Genomic DNA, 27626 nt, shown 5'->3' with positions numbered 1-27626 from the left:
CACCTTTTCTTTATAATTTCTTTATAAAGCTATATCTTAGCGTCGTTACATGCGCTTGAGAGCGCACTTAGAAAGTACTCACAGGGACGTTTTGTTAGTCCGCTGACTTGATTGGTTGCAGAGGCGGAACTTCCGGCAACACCGGTTGGACAGTGGACACGAAGTGAAAGACTTCAGCTGCGTAAAAATCGGAAGAAAATACGAAGAACATCGAGTTACTTTACGTCTTGTAAAAAGTAAGAAAATGCGAAAGCGGGACTTTAATTAGTTTGAGTTAGAACTGAGGGATCGTTGGGTTGTCAGCGCTTTTGATCGCTCAGCTCGAAAGTGGAGCAGCTAGCCGACCAACCGCGTCGTTTTGGTGAATCTTGCGGTGTGTTTGCTGACCTAGTATATACGCAAACTAAAGTATCGGAAATGCACTTTTTACTCTGCCAACACGTCCCCTTGATTTTGGAATGGTTCTTGAAGTGTTGTCATTTGGTTTCTACGCTGTGACATACAGTAGCATGTGATTGCGGGAACGCAGTAAGAAAAAGTTTAGTCGAACTCACTTTTCAGGAGTTTTAAATCAAGCTCAGCATGTCTGTGTTGAACTGTGATCATCTTTTGTTGTAATATGTTCTAACATGTTCTTCTACTCTACTTACCTCTTTTTGATCTGCTTTCCAGAACCTGTTTGCATGGTTTCTTAAGTCTAGTCTTGTTCTCCCATTGAGTTGTCAGAGCTATTATGTGTCATCATATCGTCATCATATCCATGTCTAATTACTTAACCGCATATATATATATATATATATATATATATTTACAACTTTTTCAAAATGTATTTATCCCAGACAGTGCTACTTTTATTGAAATTAACAGCATTTTTTTCAAAGATAATTAGGCCTTCAATGAACAGGATATATCTATATATTTTGCAAATAAACTCAAAAGTGATATTGCAGTTGTTAAATAGAGGCTTAGTTCTCTGATGGTGTAGCAGTTCACTTACCTGTCTTCCCATGCACGACTGTGTTGTTTCCATTTCCACTCAGGTGTTGAATGTTTAACCGGGTGGTTTGCTTTCTCTGGCCTGCAGATTGTAATGATTCTCACAAATGGACGATATCAACCTCCATTATCGCTTTTTGAACTGGAGAAGGCGAATACGAGAAATTCGTGAAGTGCGACCAGTGCGCTACAAAGAGCGCCTGAAAAGAATGCTGAGGGATGGTGACATGCTCAGGTAATGCCAGAGAGTGTACCTCCACACTGATTATGTTCTATTTCACCATAAACAAAAACATTTAAAATCCATTAAATTGTAGGCTGTCTAAATTTAGTTGGAAAGCACACTGTAAACTAATGATATATTAGCATATGTAGCACCCTTAGTGGCATTCAAAAACCAAAGCTAATGACACATTCTGAGTTCGGAGAGTTTAACCTTTAATTATCTTTATGACTCGCTTTTATGAAAAAGGGAGTCACGGGAAGTTTATTTTGCGTGATAGCTTTCCCAACACAATGTGCCTACCAAGCAAAAAAATGCAAAAGCAAAAAATATGAAAATGAAACTTAGATAAGAGATCTTTTATTTTATTTTCCTTTGTAGAAATGTGTGTGCACTGTTCTGATTTTTGCACTAATAACCTGGTAGTTTTCTATTTTGCATCGAGTCATTGTGAACAATCAAGAGGGCAATACAATATGTAAATCATCACAAAATGATTGGTTAGACCGGCAGAAAATGACTGCAGTGTAGCATAACCACAATGTATCTGATACGTTCACAGTTTAATAGGTTTTATTCATGCAAACTGAATTAATTAATAAAAAAAAAAGTTCATTAGCTAATGGCTAATTAGCATTCTCTTGTATTCATTTATTACAATGAGTATGATACGGCATATCAAAATGTATCAAAAATGTTTTTTTTTTTAACAAGTTGTAACTTTGGGGGGGGAAGAAAAACCCCAAACGTATGCAAGCAGAGCCTTGCCTACTCAAGGTCAACATTTGATAGAAAACAGCTGGTCTCGTCAATAAATGCATGTACTTTGTTGTCCTCCTCGTGAGCCAGCAACTCATTAAGTTCTAATATGAGTGAGTTCATTTCATACCTGGGGAATTTCTCTGTTGATCCCGAAACTCACCAGATGGGCTCCCTTCACCATATATTACAGAAATGCACCACCTTGTGGCGGAGTGAAGTATCACCTTTAAATACACATGCACATGTTGAGCAACTATACATTTTATATGGGTTTCAGATCAAGGTTTTATGAATGGATATCGGGCTGTGAAAAGAAAAAAACATAACCCCTAAACCCTGCCGTAGTTATAGTTCACACACCAAAGTGGTTATTTATGCTGTATTTTTGTTTTATTTTCTCTATGCAGGTACCATGGGAACTCAGATGAAGTTGGCTGTTTTGTGGCGGCGAGGCCATTGTCAAAGAGAAGTCGCTATTTTGAGGTAAGAGTCAACGTACTGTAGTAAAATGAATTCAAAAAGAAATGCACCAATTATTTTTAGTCAGTATGTGCATGTACAAAAGGTACAAGGAAAATCTTTCCAGCATAAATGATATAGGTATCTTATTGAGTTAGGGTTGAAGCTCCGGATTGCAAAACCGCCTGCATTTATAGTAGGTGCTTTCTTATCTTATTCTGTCAACTTTTATATAATTTTCTGATGCTTTATGTTTGCCAACCTCTCGGTGGCAGGTATTGTACAATAATATGAAGTCATAATTATGGGATCGTGACAATGCTCCCCTCTGTGGGTATGTAATGGGGCGTGTTTATAGTGCTCTTCTGACAAACGACAAAAAAATTGGCTGCAATTGCGGTGGGGTGTTAGGCCCATAATTAGTGTCTCTTGGGTGTGTTCGGCAAAAAGAGCTTACTGTTTGCACCGCTGCTGGCCCGCAGGCTTCATCCATCTGCGCTAGAAGTCGACAAAACCGCCTTGGTTTCGAGTCTGGGTCAAAGAAATGCTGTCAGTGAATCAGTCAGGGAAGTTGGGGATAAAACTGGAATAGCTCCCGGTGGGGATGTAACACCACATGGACGCCTTTTATGGCGTTCCGCAAAGCCGTCACATTTTCCTTGCTACACCTACACATGAGATAGCTCATCGAATGATGCACTTTTGTTAACAATGACCTGTCCGGGATTGTCTTTTACTTTTCCGTGAATGGGTGCGAGTTCTTAACCGTCAGGTTTTTTTTTTCCTCCTCCCTTGTCTGTAAGTCTACTGTATAGAAGATATTATTCAATGGAAATCATCTGCAAATTAGGTAGATTTAACAACGTTTCATAAGGAGAGGACACGTAACAGACCTTGGGTATTGGTTTTGTGTCTCCACCTGCATGATTCATTATAATTGAGAAATCAAGTTTCTGGATACATGACGATATAGCATCCAAGGTCACATGTGGGCCGTTCAAGGATACGGTAGAACTTTTATTTGTTTTAGATTTAGAAACAATCCTTCCCATTGCGGAAAAAGAAATCTATTTTTGGGGTAATCTTTCAAGTCATGTACAAACCCATATTTCACATTCAAAACTGTTCCAATCAGGGATGGATTGAATTTCTGACCACCAAAATTTGGGAGCTGAAAATGGCTAAAAACACATTTTCAGTTTTCACCAGAAAGACAATTAAATCACAAAGTATATGTCCCAGGAAGGATGTTGAGTGCAGGCTTTTGTTTAGAAGTTGGTCTTCTTAGCTGTCGTGGTGGTGGAGTAGCCAGCTTGAGTTCAGTTCTCGCGACTCAGATTTTCATGTTTTCACATCACAACATCAACGCACCACCATTTAAAAAAAACAAACAAACACTGAATTGCTGATAAGGATGCCAAGAAACCCCTTAACAGATTTCACTGTCATTGTTTGATACAGCACAAGTGTCTCCAGCATTAGCCGTTAATTATGTATGGCGTGAACGTGATGCATTCAAATACAGTCAGATATTTCAAACTAAACAAAAGTGTCAGTTATAATGTTAATAACTCCAAATGTCTAAATCATATGGGCTTAGCCGCTTACTATCAATCTATAATGGCTGACATATATCAAGAAGAAGGACGGGGGAGAAGTTACTTTGACGTTTTACTAATGACAATAAATGGTCCATTTAGTCATATTTATTTATATTTACTTTTTTACAATACTTAAACAAATATTCTAATGGTTGCTATGTCAATGAATCAACGAATAAACCTCCATTTACCACAAAAAATTAGTCCCTACTTGTGGTGTAATAGTCTGTTCCTAAAGTTGATTTGTGGGGCAATGTATGAAAAACGTTTTTTTTAATGAAATGTTTTGGTCTTTAGCCAAACGTTACTCATTTTCATTTCTCATCTCATTCAATCTTTGGCCAAACATTTTCATTTCAGGGCATCCTTAGGTGAGTATGAGCATGCATGTTACCATAGCAACAGTTTGATCAGAACGGGACAGTATTTCTTCATTAAACAAAGAACATTCTGTTTTACAATATCAGCTTACCTCAGCCTTACTTGCCATGTCGGAATCTTAGTTGCTGGCCTCGAAAAATTTACGAGTCAGGGTGTGAGCACTGACTACATCATATGTTTTGTTGATCTGAACATTCATCAAATCACCTTCCAAGTATCTTTTCCTCCGTAACATTTTCTTGTCTTATTTCCCGGAGGGATTTGTGAAGCAAAAGAAAGAAATATATTGTCGTATCTAAAAATGTCTTCATCTTGGTTAAGTCATTTCAAGCAATTTCGGTGTGTATATTATCGTTGTAACGTCTCGATAGATATACGGTTTGCACCCTCCTGTTCAAATCTGTGTTAGGTGTTCATTTAATGAGACCTAGATGGGTTATTTCTGATTCTTTTTCTTCTCCATTTTTGTGGCCTAAACCCCAAATAACGCAATCGATTTTTTTCAGTAATTATTGCATGTTTTACGGTCTTCTCTCCTCAACACACCAAATTCAAATGATAAGTTCATTGGTAAGCTCTGCAGGAGCTTGAAAATGATGCCATTTTGAAAAATGGCATGATGTAACCAGCTGGGTGAAATTTCAGCTCCCCGGTGTCTTTTTTCAATGCTTTCCCTTTGATGAAATGCCTTTGGTGAAATGCCGTTGATGTAAAGATCAAAAGATTGGACCAAATACTGCACAAGAGTGACACACAAATAAGATAAGCCATTCGGCGACTAGATGGTGCACCAACACAAGAAAATTGAGTTGAACATCAAGGCTGTCTTTTCACACGTTTCGGGGCTGCAACATTGTTGAAGTATAGTTCCACCTTGCAAAAAATGAATATTTATATCTGTCACTTTTTTTTTTTTTAATTGGAATTGATCCAAAATGTCTGACATCCTCAGTTTGAGTGAGTTTCCCTTGCCATCTTTGCAACACTGCACGAAAGGTCCGTGTAGAAAACGGTGGCACAAACACGGTTCTAAAAGAGCTGCAAGGCGGATATTTTTAGTCGACCTACTTTTGAAGTGGACTTACCCGATTTGATCGACTTATTTTCACCGTCCCGGTCTCCTTTTCACTTGCTTCATACAGGTTGATGAGGTAATCTCACAGAAACTGTTGATTAACAATTTTTTTATTATGACCGCAGAACATGTCTTCTGACATGGATGTTTATGAAGTGAGAAGCTCCTCATTGCGTCAATTTGGCCTTAATAATTTGAAGCATGATATCCTGACTGGATCCAGATGATTTTTTTTGGCTGTGGAATCGGTGACAAATTCAGCTCGTGAAGGACTACGTGCTTCTGCCTACATGGAACATGGCAGCTGAATGCTGGCCAGTGTGCTACTGCGCAGACATTTCTAACATTTTTTTTTCCATGTTTTGGTGAGTTTATATTTAGAGGCACACTCTGTCACCGAGCCAAATAATGACCACAAAAATCAAACAAATAAGCATTTAAGGAACATTTGGTTGTCTTATTGAGTATTGAACTTTGGAGGTTGCACCATGGATGATTTACTGGACCACTTGCAGTGGCAGAAGGAACCATGTTCAAACTTGCCGAGCACACCCACGCAGCCCGGTCTACCGTGTAGTGATACAGTAACTACACCTTTTAACCTTTCTACAGGCATGTGCTTCCATCTTATGACTCACATTGTGGGAGGCACAGTGGAGACGGGAGGGAAGAGGCGATCTGCGTCAGTGGGGTTGAGCGCCTAATCAGCGACGCGACCTCCTCATAGATCTGATGTCAGTAGTTATGGGCCATCTGACAGTTAAAAAAAAGAAAGGATTTATTCCCTTCTCAATCATGAGGGATCTTTGAGGGATCTGTTGATGTCATGGGAAAGAAATTGAGGTTTCTTTTTTTGCTTGTTCTTCGTCTGCCAGCTGTGCTCCAGCTTCCATGTAGGGCTTCCCAGGAGTCACGTCACACACTTAGTATTCAGTTGTGATAACAGCACAGACCGGTTCCTAGCTTCGCTCTGACTCAGTAGTTTCAGTATGAGTTGGACATCACAGCCGAAATTAAAAAAAAAAAAAAAAAAAAGTGTGTGGGGACATGTGTCTTTTAGGCACACTCATTTCGCCTTTTCAGATTTTTCTTTGAACTTCCACTTTTAGCATAATATTCATACTGATTTGTTCATGTGGCTTCTTCTAGGTAACAATCGTCGATACGGGAGTGAGAGGGATGATTGCTGTTGGTTTAGTGCCTCAGCTCTACAAGCTGGACCATCAGCCGGGATGGCTTCCAAATTCTGTGGCTTTCCATGCAGATGATGGCAAGTACGTGAGACAATTTTTTTTTCGAGGTATGCAAGGCATGATTTGCAGTCATGTTAAGGAGCTAATAGCATAGCTGTTGGCCGCAGCTCATTACTACTTTTTTTTAACTTGACATGCCTTGAGGGAACTTGCGGGAAATTTGACCTATTAATGTACACACGACAATGATTGCGCAACATACTCATGCGCATTTGGTTTTGTATGCGCTGTGAATTAATGTGAATGCAATACCTGTAACACTTCCCCTTAAAAAGTCTCACAGTGGTGGCACTGGAGAGAAATCAACAGCACCATCTTCTCCAAGTTGTATCAACATACAGCAGGATTAAGGCATTAAAAAGGAATAAATACTAATAATATTATAATAATAAGAATAATCTTCGCCAAAATACAGACGTTAAACAATAGGGTCATAGAGACATTGATTTTCTGAGGCCAATGCTGATTCTGATTCTTGGCGGATTAAAATGCCGATTAATCGCCTATTATAACGATAGTGTGTGAGCTTTAGACCGTTTTGCATTGCGGACAGCAGGAGGTGCTGCATTTACCATTATCCGTAGCTATAACAAACATGGCCGCCTCTGGAGAAGTGCCACCCCCCATGTAGTATAATTTAATGATAACTAGACCTACGATTTACATTTAAAATATATTGTTGGTCATTTAGAACACATTAATTTGCAAGTTTTTGAAATGTACAATCATTTAATTGAATGAAAAACGGTCTAAATATTACACACTGTCCCTTTAAAAAAAATCTATAGTGGAGAAAATACTGTCTGTTTCCGCCTTAAGCATTTCAATGGGTAGCAGTCATTAGCAGATTTTCACCGGCCTGGTACCTACTTCCCAGGAAAAGCAGATGAAAACTGTAAATGTCTTGTTAAAAAAACAAAACAAAACAAAACAAAACAAAACAAGCAACTCTTTACTTTCCAGTTCCCAGAATGCATTGTGTAGCTCAATGCATTTCAGTATGTGTTTGTGTTGCCTGTAGTTGAATGTCTGTCATATTCAACACGTATATGCTTTTTATTTATTTTTTTCGGCAACAATCTTATTTACTTTTTTATCAACAAATTCACGATGCATGATTAAGTATACAAGATTATGGAATAGCTATATGCGTAACGATTAATGACAGCATTGTTACTTGTATACCATTGCTGTAAATAGATAGGGATCATAATCAGCAAATATTAATTTGGCCGATGTTTGAATGGTCATTATTGGTCAATGTAATGGGCCTGCTGATTAAACGGTCTGGCCACTATTGAAACATGCAGCAGTATTATAAATCCTTCCGATGTCTGCCTATCAATATCTGTTTTTCCTTTATTGGTTCTCACGTCAAAATTGCTGCATGAGGTCCCGTCTTTTTACAGGTTGTACAACGGCAACACCGTAGGACAACAATTTGGCCCAAAATGCTGCAGAGGGGACCGAATCGGCTGTGGAATATCTATAGATTCCGATGATGGACAATTGACTGTGTTTTTTACCAAGAATGGCAAAGAAGTAAGTACTCTGGAACATCGCTCGTTGTGCGTTGTTAACGACCGATTTCCTAAGTTTCGAGAATGGTGTAAACACGTGTCCAGGTTGGTAGCGTGGAGATACCAGCAGCTGAAGCGCTCTACCCCGCTGTGGGAATGCATTCACTGGGTGAGGAAGTACTGCTGGACTTGCACGCTGAATGGAGAATGGAGGAGGATGATGGACTGATGATAGTAGATAGCCATGAAGATGACTGGGGCCGTCTGCATGACATTCGAGTGTCCGGCACCGTAAGTACGAAACGCATTGAGGAGGATTTGATATGACTGAGGCCATAACATAGCAATGGGATTGAATGAATGTTCCTACTTCCCACTTTTTAAATGACAACATGAATCATTACTGAGTCAATACCGCATGCGATGCCAAATACAGAAGGAAGCGTTCACAAATTCTAAATGATAAAATCAAATCATTATTTTGAAGAGGTCATTGACCTCCCTCCCATTTACGATCCCCACCCACTTTGGAGACGTCCAGACTGCAGTGTTGGTGTCTGACTCAGATGCTGATGTGCACTAAATCTGAGCTCAATTATAGGAGGCAAGATGGAATCACAGCTGAATAACCCTCAGGCACCAGCAAATAACTTCCACGTCAGCAACACCTTTTCTTCATGCGTGATTTCGACACATTAGTCCCCTATAATTTTAGGAACATCCACGGGAACGCAAAACAAATATTTACAGAATCGTTGAGTGACAGAGGAAAATGCCCTTTTATCACTAATTAGGCAGATAGATAGATGAATGGATGGATAGATAGATATGCTGTAGTACGCTTACTGTACTCTTACGGTAATACAACTAGACCATTTTTAGTGTTTTTTTTAGCCACATAAGTTGCCACCTGTTGCTTTATTTTCGTCTTTAAAGTAAACATCTTAATTTCATATAGATAGATACATTGAGAGAGATAGAGCACCCATATTTGTTTTATGCAAAAAGTATATAGGTAGATTAGTATGGATGATTGTTTCCTGTCACTGTTGTTTGTGAGGAAGAGGAATTGACATATCTCAAGGAGCTGTAAAAAAGAAACAAGCGCCGTGCACCGACCAAAGGGCAAAAGCAGAACGAGGTCGCTCTTGATATTTCTGCGCAAAGCGATAACAGCATGGCCTCGTAAACTGCATTCCCCACTATCACAAACTCATTGTTTACATTGTTGCCAGATGTCTCGCCCACCCCTTTAGTGTAGCAACGGCTTTTGTATCTCGGGCCAACCCAAATGAATAAATGTGGAGCGGTAACCAGACCGGAAAGAGACCTTAGAAGAGCCATGTTCCTGTCCGCTCTCCTCGCGAGATAAAAACCTAGTTGTCTTCCTTCCTGTTTGATGTTTATTAAATGTTCTAGATTGCCTGAACCTGATTGATTGATGGATGGATGAATGGATGGATGGATGGATTGTAGTCTTTATTTACTATTTGCAAATACAACAAAACAGTTTTACTGTAGTTTGGAAGGAAGGATGCCAACTCTACCTACCAACCAACCTCTTGATCTGAAGCTGGTCCACATTTCAAATTTCTGTTTTGAGTTGTAAAAGTTAATTATGCTCAGGAAATGTGCCAGCTCAGTTTGTATTTCATTGAGCCCCAGCTTCTTGACAGCGCACATTTATTTTTATAAGCACCGATAATAAACTCTTTACGACATCAGTCGTTTTATTCTTTTCGGCTGTTTTTAATTAGACGCATTATGACAAGTTCGCTCTCCTAACAAATGCTTTGGGAGCTTGAAAATGAGCATGTTGTTTCCTCAGCTGCTGGAGTACACGGGCAAAGGCAAGAGCATCGTCGACGTGGGCTTGGCCCAGGCCCTCCGGCCGCTCAACACGCGCTTCCACTACTACGAGTTGGAGATCACAGACGCCGGCGAGAAGTGTTACATCGCCCTGGGCCTGGCGCGCAAGGTACCAGATCACAGGGTTCGACGATCGGCGCTGCGATCACTTTTCCGGAGCCTCGCTTTGACATGTTTTCACTGTTTCCAGTCGGCGCGATGATGGATGAGGAAGGAAAAGCTAACAACAGAATAAATATTGTCTCATTGTGCCCTCACATCTGCGTTTCCGTCCAAAGCAGGTTGTTCCACTTAGATGCTAATCTGCCTCATTAAGGGGGAAGGAGTAGTCACATTGGGGGAACTTAGTTATAATAGGTGTTGTTTGATTGCAAAATGATTCACGTTCTGGAAACGGAACGAAGACCTGTTGAATGTTTACGCATTATCCAGCTATTGTGTCATTGAAATAACACATTTGAGAAGAAGTGGGCCTCAGATCTGGAGATGTTCTGCCATGTGCTCATTGTTTTCACTTTGGCGGCAAACTGACGTCCATTTTGCTTTGTGCCAGCTGTGCGCGACGCTGCGAGCGGATCTTTGTTGCACTTTGCGCCCTTTCTAATCTCCGTCTGAGTCTTCTGGCGTTGGTGTGCGAAGGCGTGTCGCGACATCGGAGAATTGAGCTGTCATTTTCCTGATTGTTTTTCCTGGAATTGTTTTTCCCCGCACGTCTGTGGTTTTTGAAAGTTTTTCTTTTCAGCCGCTCGTCTGTCATTCCTTTTACTCTAATAATCAAAACAAAGGTATCTTTTTTTTCTGTCAGGATAACAGTTTGTTCTTTGCTCAGTCCTTCCACAAATGTTTTATTCCATGTTCTCTTCGGGGGAAAACTAATCAATCTTTCCTTCGGGGAACCTGCCTCGGTCTATTGATCACCATCGTGTTTCGGATCGGTCAAGTTAGTGCCATTCCTAACTCGTGCCAGCCGTGTTCTTTCACAGTGAGGGAAAGTCAAGGCCGATGATGTCAAAAGCATTTGGAACAAAAGTGTTCATAAGATTCTTAAAACAACCTCACCCTGTTAAATGCACATCTTGAAGGGTTGAAGGCTATAGCTAGCACAATTGCTCAGTCCAAACTAGAAGCCTCTGCTGTCTTTCCTTTGCAAGGTCAAATCTTTCATAAGGGAAAATTCCTTAGACTCTCAAGACAACCTCACCCTGCAGCACAATATCAAGACTTGAAGGATAAAGCTTGCATGAGCGCAGAGGTCACGCCAAACCTAATTCAGCACTTCACTATTGTGCTCATCTTAAAAATATAGTACAGTGTGTTATGGTGACGTATAATGATTGAGCCATCTGCTGGCCGCTATGCGACACCATGTGTAACATTGTGTTTAATTATTAGTACAGTATATTGCTTTCCACATTGGTCTTGTAAATCTGGCCCAATATGCACAGGGCCAAAGCCAAAATGTAATTGTTTCTTATGATTTTTCAATGTATCCCACAGGATTATCCTAAAAACAGACATCCAGGTTGGAGCAGAGGGTCCATTGCGTACCATGCCGGTGAGTTCCAACTACATTTTCTCATGAAAAAAACAAAAGACTTAAACTACTGCTGTGCCAGCCCCTTCTGACTGAATAAACTTTGAAACTACACTTGTAGTATTATCTAAGCTATAGCTATACTTGGGCATAGTAGTTTGGTCAGAACTGCGAAAGCTAGACCGTGTAACATTGTTTCATTTCCAGCTTGCCAGCACGAAAATTACATACCTTGCATCTGTATAAAACAAAACTCAATAAAGGCATATGATGTTTAGCAAAAAAGTCTTAACAGAATGTAGCAATGTGTTCCATCATGTTTGAATTAATTTGCGGTAATTAATATGCAACAAAGTATTGGGTACGGGAGCAATATTTTTAAATGTGGTTTTTGAAGAATATTGCAGAGACAATGCAAAATGCCATTCAACTCTTGAATTTAGAGGTTTCATTCATCCCATGTGAGGAATAAAAATTTTCATCACTAACATTCACACATGCTTGGCTGAATGCTAATAGACAATGCAAAATGCCATAAGTGGGCTAACAAATAGCATCTATTTGAGAATTTGCTTGAAGTCATGATTTGCCGCTCGTAGAATCTGGACACATCTCGTTTTGCGTCACAGTGAGGTAACGGCAAATTCTTTTGCAGACGACGGGAAGTTGTTCCAGGGCAGCGGCGTCGGCGACGCCTTCGGACCGCGTTGCTTCGAAGGAGACCTCATGGGCTGCGGCATCATGTTTCCTCGTGACTTCAGCAATGAGGGCGGAGGCGAGTGGCCTTCCACTCCGTCGGACGGCCCCGCCGGCACGTGCACCCTCTCAACTGCCCGGCTTTCTCTCGCTTTGTTTTAGATAACGAGGACGACTGGGATCTGGAAATGTTCGCGCAGCCCAGCGAGGTTCAGAACGACTTGTACGCGTGCAACGATGACGAGGACGACGAGGGGGAAGTCTTGGAGGGAACCAAGGTCACGGTGAGACGCTGCCAAAAGCGCTCCAAGCTAGGCGCTCCTTCAGCGCAAACCTCATTGTCCTCCCCGCTGTCCTTTTGCGGCAGGTGTTCTTCACCCGTAACGGAAAGGTAGTGGGTCGCAGGGAGGTTGCCTTGCCGGCCGGAGGCTTCTACCCCACCATCGGCATGATGAGCACTGGGGAGAAGGTAAAAGTGGACCTGCACCCACTAAGTGGCTGAGCCACCACGGGCTTCCGATTACCTCGTCGTCAACAAGCTCCTCCACGTCGCTTGTGAAAGTCACATCAAAATGAACCTGTGGCCTTCTCATGCTGTAAGAGTCAACTAAGTTTGATTCCGAATAAGCCAAATGTGTAGTATATTTTTTGAAGTTCTATTTGAAGCACACAATTTTTGCAGCTATAAACTTGAGTCCGATAAACGGTCCTTTACTGACACCCGGTGGTGAGAGTGCTGTACTGTAGCCATTGGTTCACTTCCCTTCAGCGATTCCCAACCCTTTATTGAGCCGAGGCGCTTATTTTTATATTAAAAATCCTCACGGCAAAAAAAATAAAACAAAATAACGACAAATATCAAATAATTTCCGAATGTGTGTGAAATTGGGCCTGTTGGAATTGACCATAAAGCTTACATTAAGTGAATTGTACATTGTGCCATCTGATGGAAGAGCAATTTGTTGCCCTCCCTGTGAGGTTTCTGACATGAGATTTGTTGAAAATCAATCATTTTCAGACATTTAGACACTTTTTTGCAACTGTATCTCACACTAATGTGCCAGAGCAGAGTGGTTGGGAAACGCTGGCCAAACACATCACTATCTAAAAAAAACAAAAAAAAACTGTTGTCAATTAGGTGATAAAATCTTTGATTTCCCTCGTTTTCCAGTGACAAGAAAATGAAGCCTCCTGAACCGTGTGATTTTTTTTTTTTTCCCTCCTCTGGATGATGCTCTAGATAAAGTCGAGTGCAATGGAAATGCATTTAATTATCACTACATCTGTAAATCAAGAGTGCCATCTAGTGGAGCAAAAGTGGTTCATGAGTCTTCATTTATCAATCACTATCATTTTCTTGGTCATTTGTACGTTATTAGCAAATTACACAACATTTTGCAAGCTTTTTTTTTTTCAAGTTGCATGTTTTAATACTAAAAGGGAAGATTGATGGATGATTGCTTAATGACCAAAAAGATACATGCAATTAGTTCAAATGTTGACAATGAAGCCATAACTAAGATTTATCGCTCTCAGGTATATTTAAATATCGAAACCCATCATTTTATTTATTTAAGTCACGGATATCCATTGCATTGGATTTCCTTTGTTCTAATAAGCAAGCATGATTGTTTTTGACTCTTAAGACTTCCCACTTTTCATCTGCACATCACCGGTTTTATCTTCCTGGCATCAATTCTATTCTAGACTGACACAGAATAAAGGCTGTGTCTTCAATCTCCTCCCACATACCACGAACATATATGCTAGGTTCACTGAGCACAGAATTGAGCCAAGGTGCAATGTGGGCTAGGTTCCATCTTGGCTGTGAGACTTGAGTTGCAAAGGCACCATATACTGTTATAAAAAAAAAAAAAAAAAAAAAATCAACTAATGGATGTTCTAAAGCTTTACTCTGATGAATTTGCATCAGAATAGCCAAATGCATAGACCATTCTGACCAAAGCGCCTGAGCAAACGTATTTCCTCACATAAGCATGTACTGTAAATGTTTCATGTCATGGTTTTACAGAGGTTCAAAATTAAAAAAAAAAAAAAAAAAAAGCCAAATGGTGCCTTGGTGCATTTTCACCCTCAACTACCAAGCCAGGCCTTTTTGTTATGGCTCTTTTGTGTGAAGCAATCGATGGTGTGTACAAAATATACAAAAAACATTTCAAATGTGGTTTTATATTTGCTGGTGTCTTTTAGGTGCATGTACATATTAAATGCCCTATTCTGTATCTACCTGCTTTTCTTTGAACATTTCAACATGCAGCACACTTGTGCTGTCTTACCCCCACCTTTTGATTCTGGGATGAGCTTTTATTTGGAGAGCTGGATTGAGAAAATTGGGGGAAAAAAAACATTTCCGAGGTGCACTACATGTTATGTAGTTTTTATGTAACCCAGCAATTAAAATGACACGTCCGCCGCCCACCCCCAAAAACAAAACAAATGCCTTTTAACATTTTATTATGCTTAACTTAAAGCAGTACTGCTGAAGTGGAACCCATACATGGTATTTAAAAATCAATAGGAAACCAAAAGCAGTGGCACTTTACATGCAAAATCATTTGTTTTTTTTAAACTAGTATAGAAAACCAAGTAGGGAGGGGGGGGGAGTCTGAAAACAAATCAGGAGCGCTTTGTCAGCATCTTTTGTGGCAGTAAAACAATTCAAGATCTTGACTTGGTTGGATTCATTCTCAAAAGAAAATTGGACATTTCAACTTCCTATAAGAGGCTAATTATGGCAACACCGTAGTATATTAAGGTGTTCGGCAAAAGTAAAGGCTTTTCCGTGATTCGTATTTACCCGAGAAGCTTGTTTTCAGTCTTTCTAATTAATGTCTTTATAGCACGGTAGGAAAGTAAACGAGATAGTTGCTCCAGTTCTAACAGTATAGAAACAGAAATGATGTAAAGCAATTGACAAAGTTAAAAGCAAAAACTTGAGAAACAAGTCTTTAAGAAAAACAGTTTGATTTTGAGATGCTTAGTCTTCACCGTCGTCATCGTCATAGTAACGGTTCCTCTTGATGATGTCCTCCGCAGTCAGCTCGGTCGTATCGCTTTCTTCTTTGTCGTCCTCCCAGAAGCCGACATCCTGCGAGGCGCGGTTGTGTTTGGGCTGCGCGGGGGGCGAGGGGGACGCCGAGATGTCAGGAGAGACGCTCGGGGAGCCGTCTTGGGCCAATGGGCTTCCTTTCTGTGCGTCTTCATCGCCCTCCTCTGGCCTACTTTCATTGACCGCTTCACTAGCCGTTTGCTTCTCTATCTCATCTTGCTTCTCTATCTCGCCTCGCTTCTTCTGCAGCTCTACTTGGTCTGCTATACCTTCTTGAGGGGCGCTCTTTTCTTCCAGGGACGCTTTCCAATCCTGTAGGGCCTTGAGAGGCCGGCGAGGCCCCCTGGGAGCGGCGATGGGTTCGGGGTCGGGCCGGGCAGCCATGGTGAATGGCCGACTGCGCTCCCTTAGAGAGGAGCTCCTCCTCAGGCTCGTCAGTTCGGCGCGCTCCGCGCTGTGGGCGGACGGAGTCGGGGACAGCGACTCACCCTCGGGGGGCCACTTGGCTCTCCAGGCTCGTCCCGAGGCACCCCCCTCCAAGGCCGGGCCGCGCAGGCTTGCGCCGGCGCTGGGCGCATCGGCGGGGGGCGGCCAGGCGATCCTCAACCTGCGGGTCTCGGCCGGCCTCTCCGCGGAGCTGGCGGTCGTCTGCATCCGGGCCTCCAGGTGGGCTGCGAGGTCGGTGACTTTGATTGTCGGCGATGCTTCGCCGGTCTGGGTCAGCTGCTTGTCTGACATGCTATCTACTGATTCCGCTCTACTCCTCGCCGCCTCCGGTTCTTCTCTTGGCTTGGCCGCCTCCTCTTCGCCTTCGTCCCCGTCTTTACGAGGCGCCCACAGCTCCTTGTGAGGCCGGTGGCCGAAGCCCTCGTCGTAGTTGCCCTTGGCTTTAAACAGCTGACTGAAATGAGGCTTGCAGTACACGTTGCCGTGCAGGGAGGCAAAGTTGCCCAGGCTGAAAACGGACAGGAGACATAATCGGCGAAAGTTGCATCGACCTCAACATTTTGGACGGGAGAGCAACCTGAGCTTTGTGCTGCAGTGGACACAGCGGAAGCAACTCTTGTGGTAGATGTTCTGATAGGCCGCCAATCTCTCCAGAGGATACACCGTTTTCAGGCAAGCAACGCATATCTCCTTGACTGGAGGGCAGAACTTCTGAACACACACACACACACACACACACAATTGAATGCGTCGTATGCATCTGGTCTGCTGACAGAGCTGTGCTGCTGGACTCACCCTGGATGCTTTTGGGGCCTCAATGCTGGTATCCCCTGAAACATCCAACACACACAAACCGGATTCATTTTCATTTAATGCTACTCGCTAACAGTTGAAATGACTATTATTCAGTTTTAAGTGAAATTGAAGGATGAACCTAAATTGTGCAACAGTTGAACATTTATTTGAACTTAATTTGACCTGCAAAGATCTCAGTGCATGTTTTAACTGTTCACTGCATTTTACAAGCGCATTCAAGTATGCAGTTAGTCAAATCAGGTTCACCTGAGTATCGACACCCACATTAATCTTGAGTAAAATTCTATGAAAAAAGCAGAAGTCCGAGTTGATTTTTTTTTATGCGTCCGCATTAGTGTAAGAAAAAAACAAGGTTGCTGCTCTTAAATCTAATTATGATTTGAGGAACCATGTTAAGCATTGTGTACAAGGCGTGGCCATGAATGACTAATTTTAAGGACTGGTTGCACCGTCAATCTCAGTAACAACCACTTTGCAAGAATGGAAATGAACAAAACTCAAAATAATCACATGGGCTCACGCGACGCCTCCATCCTGTCCGCACATACTTTCTGCTATCGTCCAAAAGTCTGGTTTGTTTTAAATGTACTTTCTGCTATCTCCCAAAAGTCTGGTTTGTTTTACATGTACTTTCTGCTATCAGGCTGTTGTCCACATTTAATACACGAGCTTCCCTTTAAGCCTTCATTTTTGTGGGTATGTCATTAAGGTATTTTGACGACCGGCTTGCAATGATGCTAGCCATTTCAGATCCGAACCACTACTACTACATTAAGCCGTGCTCGGTCTAGGTCACATACAAGGGCAAAAAAATGAAACGGTACCACTCGAATCATCTCATGTCGACGCCAGTGACCTACCATTGCACTCGAGTCCAGGTGACACCTTCTGAAGTGTAGATAGTGATATTTTGGAGGGCAGTACCTCTGGTGTCACAGCCTGAAGAACAAAATAGCTGGTATGATAATCACGGTGGGAACCATTTTAGGCTTGAGGCTTGTAGTGAGCAATCAATACACAGATAATGCTCACAGTAACACCTCCACTTGTCAAAGTTCAAATTCAATTTACATCTAAAGCAACTTGTGAAACCTTTTGAAAACATTTGTTACATTCCATTTCTTTCCCATAATAGCTTTCAATAGTTGTAAGTAGAAAAACAAGAATAATTTTGCTTTGGGTTCAATAATTTTTGAAAAATAACCATGTTTTTAGTTGGAGGACGATATATCAGAGCGTGCTGCATTTTCATCACGCCTGAGTCAATCTGATGAGAACACCAAATGCATTTTATAGCAATATTTCCTCTGATATGTACAAACGGGGAGGAAGCCATTCTTTTACTCACAGATTTAGTGTTGCTTTGTTTGGACACAGCAGCGGAATATTTGGCCAGCTTTTCCCTCAGTGACGTCTTCTCCAGCACGCGGTCACACACTGATGGGAGCACCACACACAAAGCTCATGTTTTTTCTCATTCTCATTCTTAGCTGAAATGTTAAATCTCACCAGGGGTGTGCTCCATATCTTCTGATGAGGCACTTAGTAGAGTTGACCTGGAGCCCTGGATGAAGGGAGAAAATGATGGTTGAACACTGGCACCGGCCTCTCCCCTTAACCTTCAAGCCTAATTCAATCAGTGCACTTTTATCAGCTTATCATTACTCACAGGCCACTTCCACAAAAGCGAGGCCGCCTTCCTGCCTTTCAACAAGATTGTACTGTAAATGTTACGCTCCAATACAGTCTAGACGCCAGTTACAAAGCGTCGGCCTGAGCGCGCCGTACGTCATATCGCCAAACGAATGCTGAGTGACCGTCAAGATGAGAGCGCAGTGGGAAAATGTGGAAAGTGAGATAGCAGAGGTCTGAGTGATGAAACAACCCTAGGTCAGGAATGCTCCCACATTCCTCACTTAGCCAAGGTGAGCACTTGGATTTTTTTTTGTGTGTGTGTGTTTTGAGTGAAAGGAAAGAAATTCATTCTTTAAAAGCTTCACATTACTTGGTACAGAATACAGTATGCTACTTCAAGACCAGGCAAGGCCCAACTGTTAAAAGATGAAAACAGACGCTATAGCTAAATCATAAAAAAAAAAAAATGGGTGAAAAATTTGAGAGGCTGTCAGCAATGACACCCATTCAATGACTGAAATGCACTTGAGAATCTGGACACACTCGACACGTAACTACTTCAACCACATGTGCATACTGCCACTTCATATCCAGAAATATATACATTTTTCAGTGGCAAAGGCTCTTTGCTTTTGAACCATAGATACATAAATTTAGAAAATTACTACTTATCTTATGTTGAAGAAAGTTTGTTGTACACCTGCTATACAGTGACAAAGTCATTTCTTAAATACTAAAATGTTTTAACAATATTTTGTTTGCATTCAATTTGATAAAACGTTTTACTGTAGACTGAAAATGACAATACTGTATAGTACTTAACTGTTTTAACCATGTGGTCATAAAGAACATTTTATTTGCAGTTAGTTTGATGTAACCTTTTTCTGTAGACATAAAAACACGTCACATGAACTAAAGGCTCAGTTAACCAATCACGGCTCACCTTGTTTCCTGAGTTTGGTCACCTGACCACCACAAGTTGAGCAGTGATTGGTTATTACTTGAGCCTTAAGAAAATGCGGCGTCAATCTTTAGTCTACAGCAAGTGTCAAAATGTCTTTTTAAAAGCAATCATTGTACACGAACAATTATTTGGTTATCAGAGACATTTTTAAGGCTGATAATGGCTAAGTGTGATTCACTGCAGTAGTGTGTCATTAATTTAGAAATATGAGGATGATTCCGCAAAACAGTTGGTCACCTTGAGTGAGGTGTCATCTGCCTTCTCAAACTTCATCTTCAGATTGTTGAGTGGCACTTTGGGCTTTTCATAGGCACGGTGAGAAGTCAGAACTTGTTCGTCAGGCTTTTCGTGTGCTTCGCTGTCTGTCGGAGCATCTTTCTCCATCCCACGCTTATTTTCTACTTGCGGTGCAACTGGGGTTGTGAGGCCGAGATCTGGAGCCGTGAGGACGGGATCTGGTGTGGCGTGATATGGGGGCTCAAAGACGGGATCTGGAGACACGAGGATGGGGTCTGGGGTTGCGAAGACAGGATCTGGGGTTGCGAAGACAGGATCTGTAGTAGCAACGACGGGATGGGGGACAGGTGGATGAGGTGGCTCTTCGCGAGGCGGCTTCCAGACCACAGTGCTCTTTGGAGGAAGGGGCTGTTCGCTGACAGAAGTCGATCTGGTCAGGACAGGAAGTGTGCTCTGATTGTGTATGGGCGCGGAGATGAACGGAGTCTTGTCCTGATGACTGCCGTTCCCTGCTTGCTCCCAGCGCTTCTTCAAAACACTCAGGTTACTTGTGCGCTGGGAGGAGGATGCGTTGTCAAAGCCCTGAAAGACAAAAAGAAAAAAAGCAACATTAAAACACTCTTGTTTCCTGAGACTGCACTGCTGCGGGAGGGGGGGGGAGAGAAAGGAAATGCCACAATCTCCTCATTTGGCTTTTCTGGTCCATTTACAGTACAGCTGTTTAAAAAGAGTCCAGGAAAAACTGAAGATGATCTTGCGGCGGCCTGCTTGAGGCGAAACAAATGGCCCAAGACATATCTAACAGGGCTGAGCATGCATGCCACATTCCATTGTGAACAACAACTTCACCTAAACTAAAACACACTGAAGAAGGCTCTGTTCCCCATTCATGCGAATAATAAAGCATGCAGTGCAGCAGACAAGACACAGCAGAGCAACGGCAGGCAGATTGGTAACTGCTGTGTGACCTTCAAAAACTTCCTGATTTGTGAAAGAGGAATGACACGTTGAAAAGCGGATCTGTACACGGGCGTCAATCACGCACAGAAAATCTCAGTTTACTATGGGAGGCATGCTTGCCCAGCTATGAAACTTTAAACACAGTAGTACACTTACAAAAAAACTAATACGACAATTACATGGGAATGTTTTCATCATCCATTTATAAGCTCCCTGAATTGAACCAAAGTATCATAAAAGAGCAACGAATAACACACATTTGGATGCAGAAGAAAAAAAAAAAAAAAACGTTGTGACTAAAACAACAAAAAAAGCATCAGAGCCATGAGATAACGTTAACCTGTGGCAAAATCCAGCAGCAAGGTGTGTGAGAGTCCTCCGCTAGGTCCTCTTGTGATGAGAGCACAGTGGAAGTGTGCCAGATGTTAGCCGCCAGACTAAATAGGCTCCCACAACTTAAGTCCAACCCCTCAGACACCAGGAAAGTCAGAAAGCCCAGCAAACTCAAGCAGGAAATGATACATAGGAGAAATGTTAACTCTTTGTTTACTGCACTCGTTGCATAGAAAGCTTTTTATTCCAAGCATGAGTATGCGTGCCATACCGTTGCATTAAAACCAGATTTTGAAAAGCTTTAAATTCATATTCTCATCTGAATTAGCTCACTCAACTCCTCAAGCATAAACATGGTCCAAGTAAGTTTAAAAAAAATATACATTTCTCAGTGTGATCAAATACAATTAGGATTTTGTTGTCAAAATAATGCCCGGTTTACAAAAAAAAACTCATTTGAATATCCTGAAACAATGCAAATGAAGGCTATCTAATATCCATCCGTCCATCCATTTTCTGTAGCAGCTTCTCCTCACTAGGGTCACTGGAATTTCTTGCCAGCCACTTGCAGGGGATATCTTAATATTTTGATCTCAATTACTCCGAGTCATAAATAGATGCAGCAGTGTGATGCTGTATTTTACACCAATGCAAACAACAAGCAAACCTAACATCAATAATTATCTTTTTAATGGCAGACTATCCAAAAGGTCCATTATACATAGTCATTGGGGCTGATGAGTGGAAACGATAAAAGGCTATTTTTCTATGTGCTTGCTATGCTGCCATGAGACGAAAGCTTGTGAATGGATAAATGACTTATTTCCAACTTCCAGTTAAAGTAAAATTAGATGAAACATGTTTTACTGTGATTGAGGTGTGTACTTATGTCATAAAGTTGGTTTCATCATTATCACCCTTTCCTATATGTCTTTGTCTTTGATGTCCTTTGATTTGTTTTTCCTAAAGGGGGTACAGTATATTATCTGCCATTTTATATCCAAGCAATACTTGCCAACAATCCTCGTAGTTCTTTAAATGTTGACGTGGGCTTCTTGGCAGCATCTCTTATCACATTTCTTCTTGACTTAACACCAACTTTAAAGGGCGGCCCAGGTGTTGGCAATGACCCGGATGAGCCACATTTCCTCCATCTGTTAAAGGTCTTCATTGTAGACTATTTTGTACTGTTGTTTACCAAACGCATTACCCTGCCAACTACTTATACCCTCTACAATGTCATACCTTCTCATACCCTTTCATGCCTTTTACACCTTTGTGACCAGAGATTTTGCTTTATGATGTGCTCCAAAAATCATCAGGACATATTAAGAGAATGGCTGGACTTATATTCTGATTGGATTTTCACACAATATTGTTTTAGACACTGTTAAGATTGTTGTTCAATATATTCCGTTGATGGTGTGCTTGAGCACGAGTACTCAACTCATGAGTAGACAGATACCAAGTAGTGATACCACTAGTGATTGATACAAAACATTTCCCTCATAACACAACGACAGAGGATTAAAGAAAGACCTGCATATTACAATACAGTATAGCATTTTTTTATTTAATGAAATTAATAGTAATTTTCTATTTGTATGTATTTGTGATGTCAGTTCATGATCATAAATTTGGCCCTAGTGAGCAGCAGATAATAGTACTGGCTGCCATTGAAAGTGCAGATAGTTTGAAATAGAGAACGGTATCTCATTACTCGCCCATCCCTAGTAGAATACGGCCAGGTATCAGAACTCACCCATCCCTAGTATAGCATAAAAATTGGGGACAGGCTGGGGTCAATTACAAAACTGGCACTAGTGAGGTGAAAAGGGAGCATGGTGCTTTGTAAAAACAAAACTGCAAGAAGGAACATGATGGGTTTAAAAACATGGGTGTTCTCCATTGAGCTAAAAATCAAGTAAGAGCCAGGGGAGAAAAAGGAGAAGTGTATTTATTGGTCTTCCCTGCCTCTATTTAGGCAAGCTTGAACTCAGCCTAAACATTTTAAAACAAACTTACAACCTACAGTGATGAGTGTGGAAGATATATTTTGATGCTAAATCTGCCACATAATTTAACGAATCATTTCATTGCATCATCAAATTAAAAAGTATGTTTTCTTAAATTATTTCCTTAATGTTTTAACCTCTTTCCGAATATAAATAATGTAGTGTATCATAGTCTGATTTTCTTTCTGATTTAGCAATTATTATTCTATGATAACATTATCTTTGTCACAGACAAAATACTATTTATCACAAGTTCCTAGACAATTTTCACTGTTTACAACTGCACTATTCTAAGTTGTTTTTAATGAACAAAGAATCTCAGTCCCTTTTTCTGAATTGCCCTTTACATAACAACAACATGGCATGTGACGAGGTTTCACGGACAGACTTCATCCTTTTATTTCCACGCGGCCAAACCTAACAACAGTTTATCCTTGAAATTTAATGACTTACATTGTGAGAACTTGTGCACGCGCACACACACAAAAATGACAGATGGTCTTTTTATGCCGCTTAATTAAATCAGCCTCAACTACACCAAGAGACTAGTTTCTAGTAGTTTAACAATGTTACGTCCCTGAGATCATTGTTTTACTCCAAAAGTAAATATTTGGTTAACCAAAATGAATCTTCTTCAAAATTACAAAGCAAATTATTACTGACAAGCATTTGAACTTCTAGGAAGGCACCACATATCATACACAGCCATATTACCTTGATTTTTTTCATGATAGTGAATGGTCAGTTATCCATGTAACAATAATAATAATAATCATTAATCCAGGCATGTGCAGTTTGTATTTCACCCAGACAAAGCTGCTAACATACTGTAGAGTCGCAACACCAGAGACCTTTGCAAGCAGATTACACTGACTGAGGGCGGATTATGGGTTTGATATCCTGCCCATTGCTACAAGTGGCCAATGAGAAGTCAGCCAGAACAATGCCAACTGCCAAGACTTGTGTTGATGGCATAATGTCCAGTGAGGGCAAAGTGTGATATAAACCTTTGAACAAGAAGGGGCCACCAACCGCACAACCAGTTGGATACACACTTCCAAGTGAAGTCAACAATAATGATAATAGAAGAACAGAAGATGGAATTGGAAACATTCATATGTTAAATAAATTAAGACATTGGAGGTTGAGCTTGGGAGCATACAGTCTATGCGAAGTAATCGATTATGTACTTACTCCTTTTCTCTTGTTTACATGTAACTCCTCTGCAGCTTTCTGGTACCTAGAAAAAACAAGGTCACACACAACACAAATATTAGAAATCTACATAACATCCGTGTACTCTGTGGTAGTTTTTAATAGAATCTGCAACACAGGTTGAAATTGTCTTATTCATGCATATTTTTTTTTGCAGGAGAAACTAAATACATGGGCAACAGATATTCTTTTGTTGACTCACTTGGAGAAGCGCTCAGCAATGGCATTGCTTCTTCCTCGTCCACTGACAAGGGACAACTCTTTTGCAGTGACACGCAATGACTGCGTCACCCATGACTTGCGACTGAATGGAGCATCCATCTTTGCAGTAACCTAAATTCCTAGACATAAAACACATCATTAGTCAACACACACTACAGTCAATTGTCCTTAGCCAATATTTTGTGCCAAACAAATAAAAAAAACATACAGTGTAATATTCAACATGCATTCCTGGTATTGACACGTTCAAACTTGCACTCCTGTGCCTGCTTGATGGAAAATGAAAATTGAAAACAGCTAGGCTGTTATTTTAAGAAGGCCAGCACACACTACGCTGTGGATAACTCATTGCCGACTCGTAACCACATGGATCCAAACAGAGTCCCTATTTAAATTTACTCTGACCAAGCCATATCATAACAGTGGCAGACAGATGATAACCCTCTATTACCTATTCTGTCTTTAGTGGGGTGGAAATTCCAAAAGTCTGGGAATGACTACCACTCCTAGTGCTCACAGAGAGTTCTATAAACATGATGAGGTCTATAAACAAAGATTGAAGAGATAAACTCATATCTGTAAGTTTAAGGAGAGTCAGAGCACAGGGAGAGCTCCTAAGAAGCTATCAATAATATCATAAAAATCTGAGTACATCTCACGTGAGCTGTCAACATATTTTGTGAGACTTCAGCACAGTGAGTATACGTTTTTTGTTTGGCTTCCGTAGGTATTTTTTTTGCATTGTCACCACAGAGGGCAAAAAAGAGAAATAGGATGATTGAAGCAGAACAGGAAATTGGCAGTCCCATCCATAATAAACACTGATTAGGCTTACATGAAAATTTTCCATGTGGTTTTCATTTTGGTATATATACTGCATGTAGGTTTGATGATTGCATCAGTAACATGTCCAATAAATTTCTATGGAGAGAGGTTACAATATGAACAGAATTGGAGCAGGCAAACAGCAAAGATTTTGTTTGACCTTTAAGGCTCTACTGTGCTTTAAACTGCCCAAGGGAGTGGCACTGGTGTTAAATTCAAAAGTAAACAAAGCAAAGCGGGCACAAGTGTTTGATTGCTTTTACAAGTGCACTGCGCAATATTCACAACCAAGCACTGATTGTCTCAATATCTGGGTCATTCGCTCTGGCCATCTTACATAAACACTGCGATGACAGCAGATCTTGTGGACATTGGACAAAGTATTTAACAGACATTTATTAACACATTTCTAGGGCATCCGACAGTACAAAGCCAGAGATGCTGAATGAACAATGACATCAGCAAATGGATATGAGCTTCCCTGAAAAAGAACATGCTTTCAGAATTCTTCCCATTGTTTGTTCCTGTTAAATGAATTGAAATAACAGATTACCAAAGAATGTGGCGTGTCTCAGAGTGTGACACATTACATTGTTGGTTCTTTAGATCCTGTGTTGCCTAAAACGCTGACGTTTTTTGCTGAAGGCCTTGTGTGAAGTCATCATGACCACAGTATGACAAATGGAAAGGGAGTGCTGGCTTTGGATAAAATATTATTAGTGGCGTTCAACTGCGAGAATTTTACACAATCAAAAAGACAGTAGTCCTCGTCATATCAAAATAGTACAAGGTGCAGCCTCAACTTTAATTTTAACTTATTCAAGCTCTCCGTAACAAGTAACCACGACACACTCATGCTCATGTATAGACTAAGAAGCAACAAGGAAACCTCCTTATTGCGTAACTGGTTTCAGAAGAAGTTAACGATTTAAATCAATTTCATTGACTTAATGTCGATGAGTAGAACATTTGGGTAAAACTGGACAAGCCTGATCCCACTGACCCCTATACAGCTAGTTGATCATTAATATACTTACAGATGTGAAGCATAATGGCTGGGTATGACAGCAATGTTTAAAAAAAAAAAAGTAAGATACGTGTTTTAAATCTTGAGCAGCTGTAAAATTAGATCGTTAATCAATAAAAAGATTGGGTTTGCCGTAAACAAATGGACACGTTTGGTAATTCATCCCTAAATGAGCACCGAAAGCTCATTATGACCAATAAATATACGTATGACATGATTACATAAATGACGAATTATAACGAAATGTAGCTATATTTGAAAAATCTTACGGTGTCGTGTTAGAAGCAGTCTTACCTGTACGTACTTCCGTAGAGTTTTGACGAAACTTCGACACCTGACACTGGCTACAGCTTGATGCATGGTTGCCAGATTCACTCAATGGCCTCGGTTAAGGATATCTTGGCAACTGAAATGAATGTTCCCCCACAATATGGCCGTCTGTAGCATTTGCACAAGTAAAGTCATATTAACACTTCATAACATCACAAACCCCCGTCAAAACATTTTATTTGATACCAAGCTTAATCAAACCATTGGCGTTAAACCATAGAACCTGGCAACGTCTTTACGGCGAGGACAACTTGAGGTGGCTAAAAAATGAAAGGTGTTACAGGAGTGGAAGAGGCGGGTCATGTGACTGCATGCGCCAATGATCTTTGGTTTTACATTACTTCTACCTGGCCTGGTTTTGTTTATTGTTCAAAGTCAAACAGACACGTAAAGAACATTAATAGCTAAGTTGAGAATACATTACAACTCAATACATGAGAAAAGAGAAAAAACAATGGTGAAAACACCGGGGATACCAAACACCAAGTACTGTTTGACAGGGGAGTTGCCAAAGACTGTAAACCCACAAGCACCAATCTGTGCATTGCCTGGATTGACTACAAGAAAACCTACGACTCAATGCTGCACACATGGATACTGGATGCTTGGAACTCTATAACATCAACATGGCTTTAAGAACCTTCATCAAGAACTTTGTTAAGGCTGTAGAAGAGTCAAGTTTATTTGTATAGCCCTGAATCATCACAGTTTCCAATGGCTTCACAGGTGAAAAAGAAGTCACACAGAACGTCATGAATACACAACAACATCCCCTGAAAAAAGCTCCCAGAAGGGGAAGAAAAAACTAAAATACTCCATCTGGGAAGGTAAGAAACCTTCGGAAAGGACCGCAGGTGGGAGGAGTCCCTTTCCAGGCTCAACAAATTGAACTAGATGCAGAGTGATAAAAATAACACATTGTGCCATATATTGCACTAACTGTCCGGGGCAAAGATCCTCCTCACACTCTGGCCTAGTGGGTCCATCCTAACAAAAGCAACGCAGAGTTTCGCTGCTGCATTTTGTACTGACTGCAGACTTTTATTCCAAAACATTGGAAGTTCAGAATACAAATTGTTACAATAGTCACTGTATGATGTAACAAAAGCATGAATTGTTTCAGCAAGCCCCAGACAACTTAGCTCCTAGGATCATGGGGAC

General features: G+C 40.9%; 2 protein-coding genes across 6 annotated transcripts; one reads left to right on the top strand and one right to left on the bottom strand.

Moving 5' to 3' along the window:
- Positions 1-116: 116 nt before the first annotated feature.
- Positions 117-14612, top strand: spryd3 (SPRY domain containing 3). Of its 2 annotated transcripts, none has more exons than XM_088424550.1 (11): positions 117-236; positions 1085-1231; positions 2389-2464; positions 6647-6771; positions 8160-8292; positions 8376-8561; positions 10099-10248; positions 11637-11694; positions 12329-12448; positions 12532-12653; positions 12737-14612. In XM_088424550.1, exons 2-11 carry the CDS (start codon positions 1104-1106, stop codon positions 12869-12871), a joined length of 1233 nt encoding a protein of 410 aa, XP_088280676.1. In that variant the 5' UTR covers positions 117-236; positions 1085-1103; the 3' UTR covers positions 12872-14612. The 2 variants fall into 2 exon arrangements, with proteins under 2 accessions (XP_088280676.1, XP_088280677.1); XM_088424551.1 differs by lacking the exon at positions 117-236 and adding an exon at positions 356-373.
- A 215-nt stretch (positions 14613-14827) lies between these two features.
- On the bottom strand, positions 14828-26448 carry LOC148418954 (LIM domain and actin-binding protein 1-like). 4 transcript variants are annotated; one of them, XM_088424517.1, is made up of 10 exons: positions 26430-26448; positions 24264-24402; positions 24041-24086; positions 19539-20120; positions 18212-18266; positions 18051-18139; positions 17563-17641; positions 16682-16716; positions 16464-16597; positions 14828-16394 (listed from the first exon to the last, which is right to left on the bottom strand). In XM_088424517.1, the coding sequence occupies exons 2-10, from the start codon at positions 24380-24382 to the stop codon at positions 15368-15370; spliced, it is 2166 nt and encodes a 721-aa protein (XP_088280643.1). In that variant the 5' UTR covers positions 24383-24402; positions 26430-26448; the 3' UTR covers positions 14828-15367. The 4 variants fall into 4 exon arrangements, with proteins under 4 accessions (XP_088280643.1, XP_088280644.1, XP_088280646.1 ...); XM_088424518.1 differs by having other exon boundaries at positions 16464-16594; XM_088424520.1 differs by lacking the exons at positions 24041-24086; positions 24264-24402; positions 26430-26448 and adding an exon at positions 23561-23705.
- Between the last annotated feature and the right edge of the window lie 1178 nt (positions 26449-27626).

Source organism: Hippichthys cyanospilos, chromosome 9, assembly GCF_059441005.1.
Source record: "Hippichthys cyanospilos isolate Australia breed blue-spotted pipefish chromosome 9, RoL_Hcya_1.0, whole genome shotgun sequence".
Lineage (NCBI taxonomy): Eukaryota > Metazoa > Chordata > Actinopteri > Syngnathiformes > Syngnathidae > Hippichthys > Hippichthys cyanospilos.
The sequence above is the reverse complement of the archived record's forward strand: the minus strand, read 5'-3'. Positions and strand labels throughout refer to the sequence as shown.

Excerpts from the sequence above, each read along its gene's own strand:
- LOC148418954 (XM_088424517.1), bottom strand. The coding sequence starts at position 24,382 with ATGGATGCTCCATTCAGTCGCAAGTCATGGGTGACGCAGTCATTGCGT. Across the intron at positions 17,642-18,050 it reads AACAAAGCAACACTAAATCT|GCTGTGACACCAGAGGTACT; the intron begins GTGAGTAAAAGA and ends TTTGTTCTTCAG. Across the intron at positions 16,717-17,562 it reads ACCTGGACTCGAGTGCAATG|GGGATACCAGCATTGAGGCC; the intron begins GTAGGTCACTGG and ends TGGATGTTTCAG.
- spryd3 (XM_088424550.1), top strand. The coding sequence starts at position 1,104 with ATGGACGATATCAACCTCCATTATCGCTTTTTGAACTGGAGAAGGCGA. Across the intron at positions 8,293-8,375 it reads TTACCAAGAATGGCAAAGAA|GTTGGTAGCGTGGAGATACC; the intron begins GTAAGTACTCTG and ends ACACGTGTCCAG. Across the intron at positions 8,562-10,098 it reads ACATTCGAGTGTCCGGCACC|CTGCTGGAGTACACGGGCAA; the intron begins GTAAGTACGAAA and ends TTGTTTCCTCAG.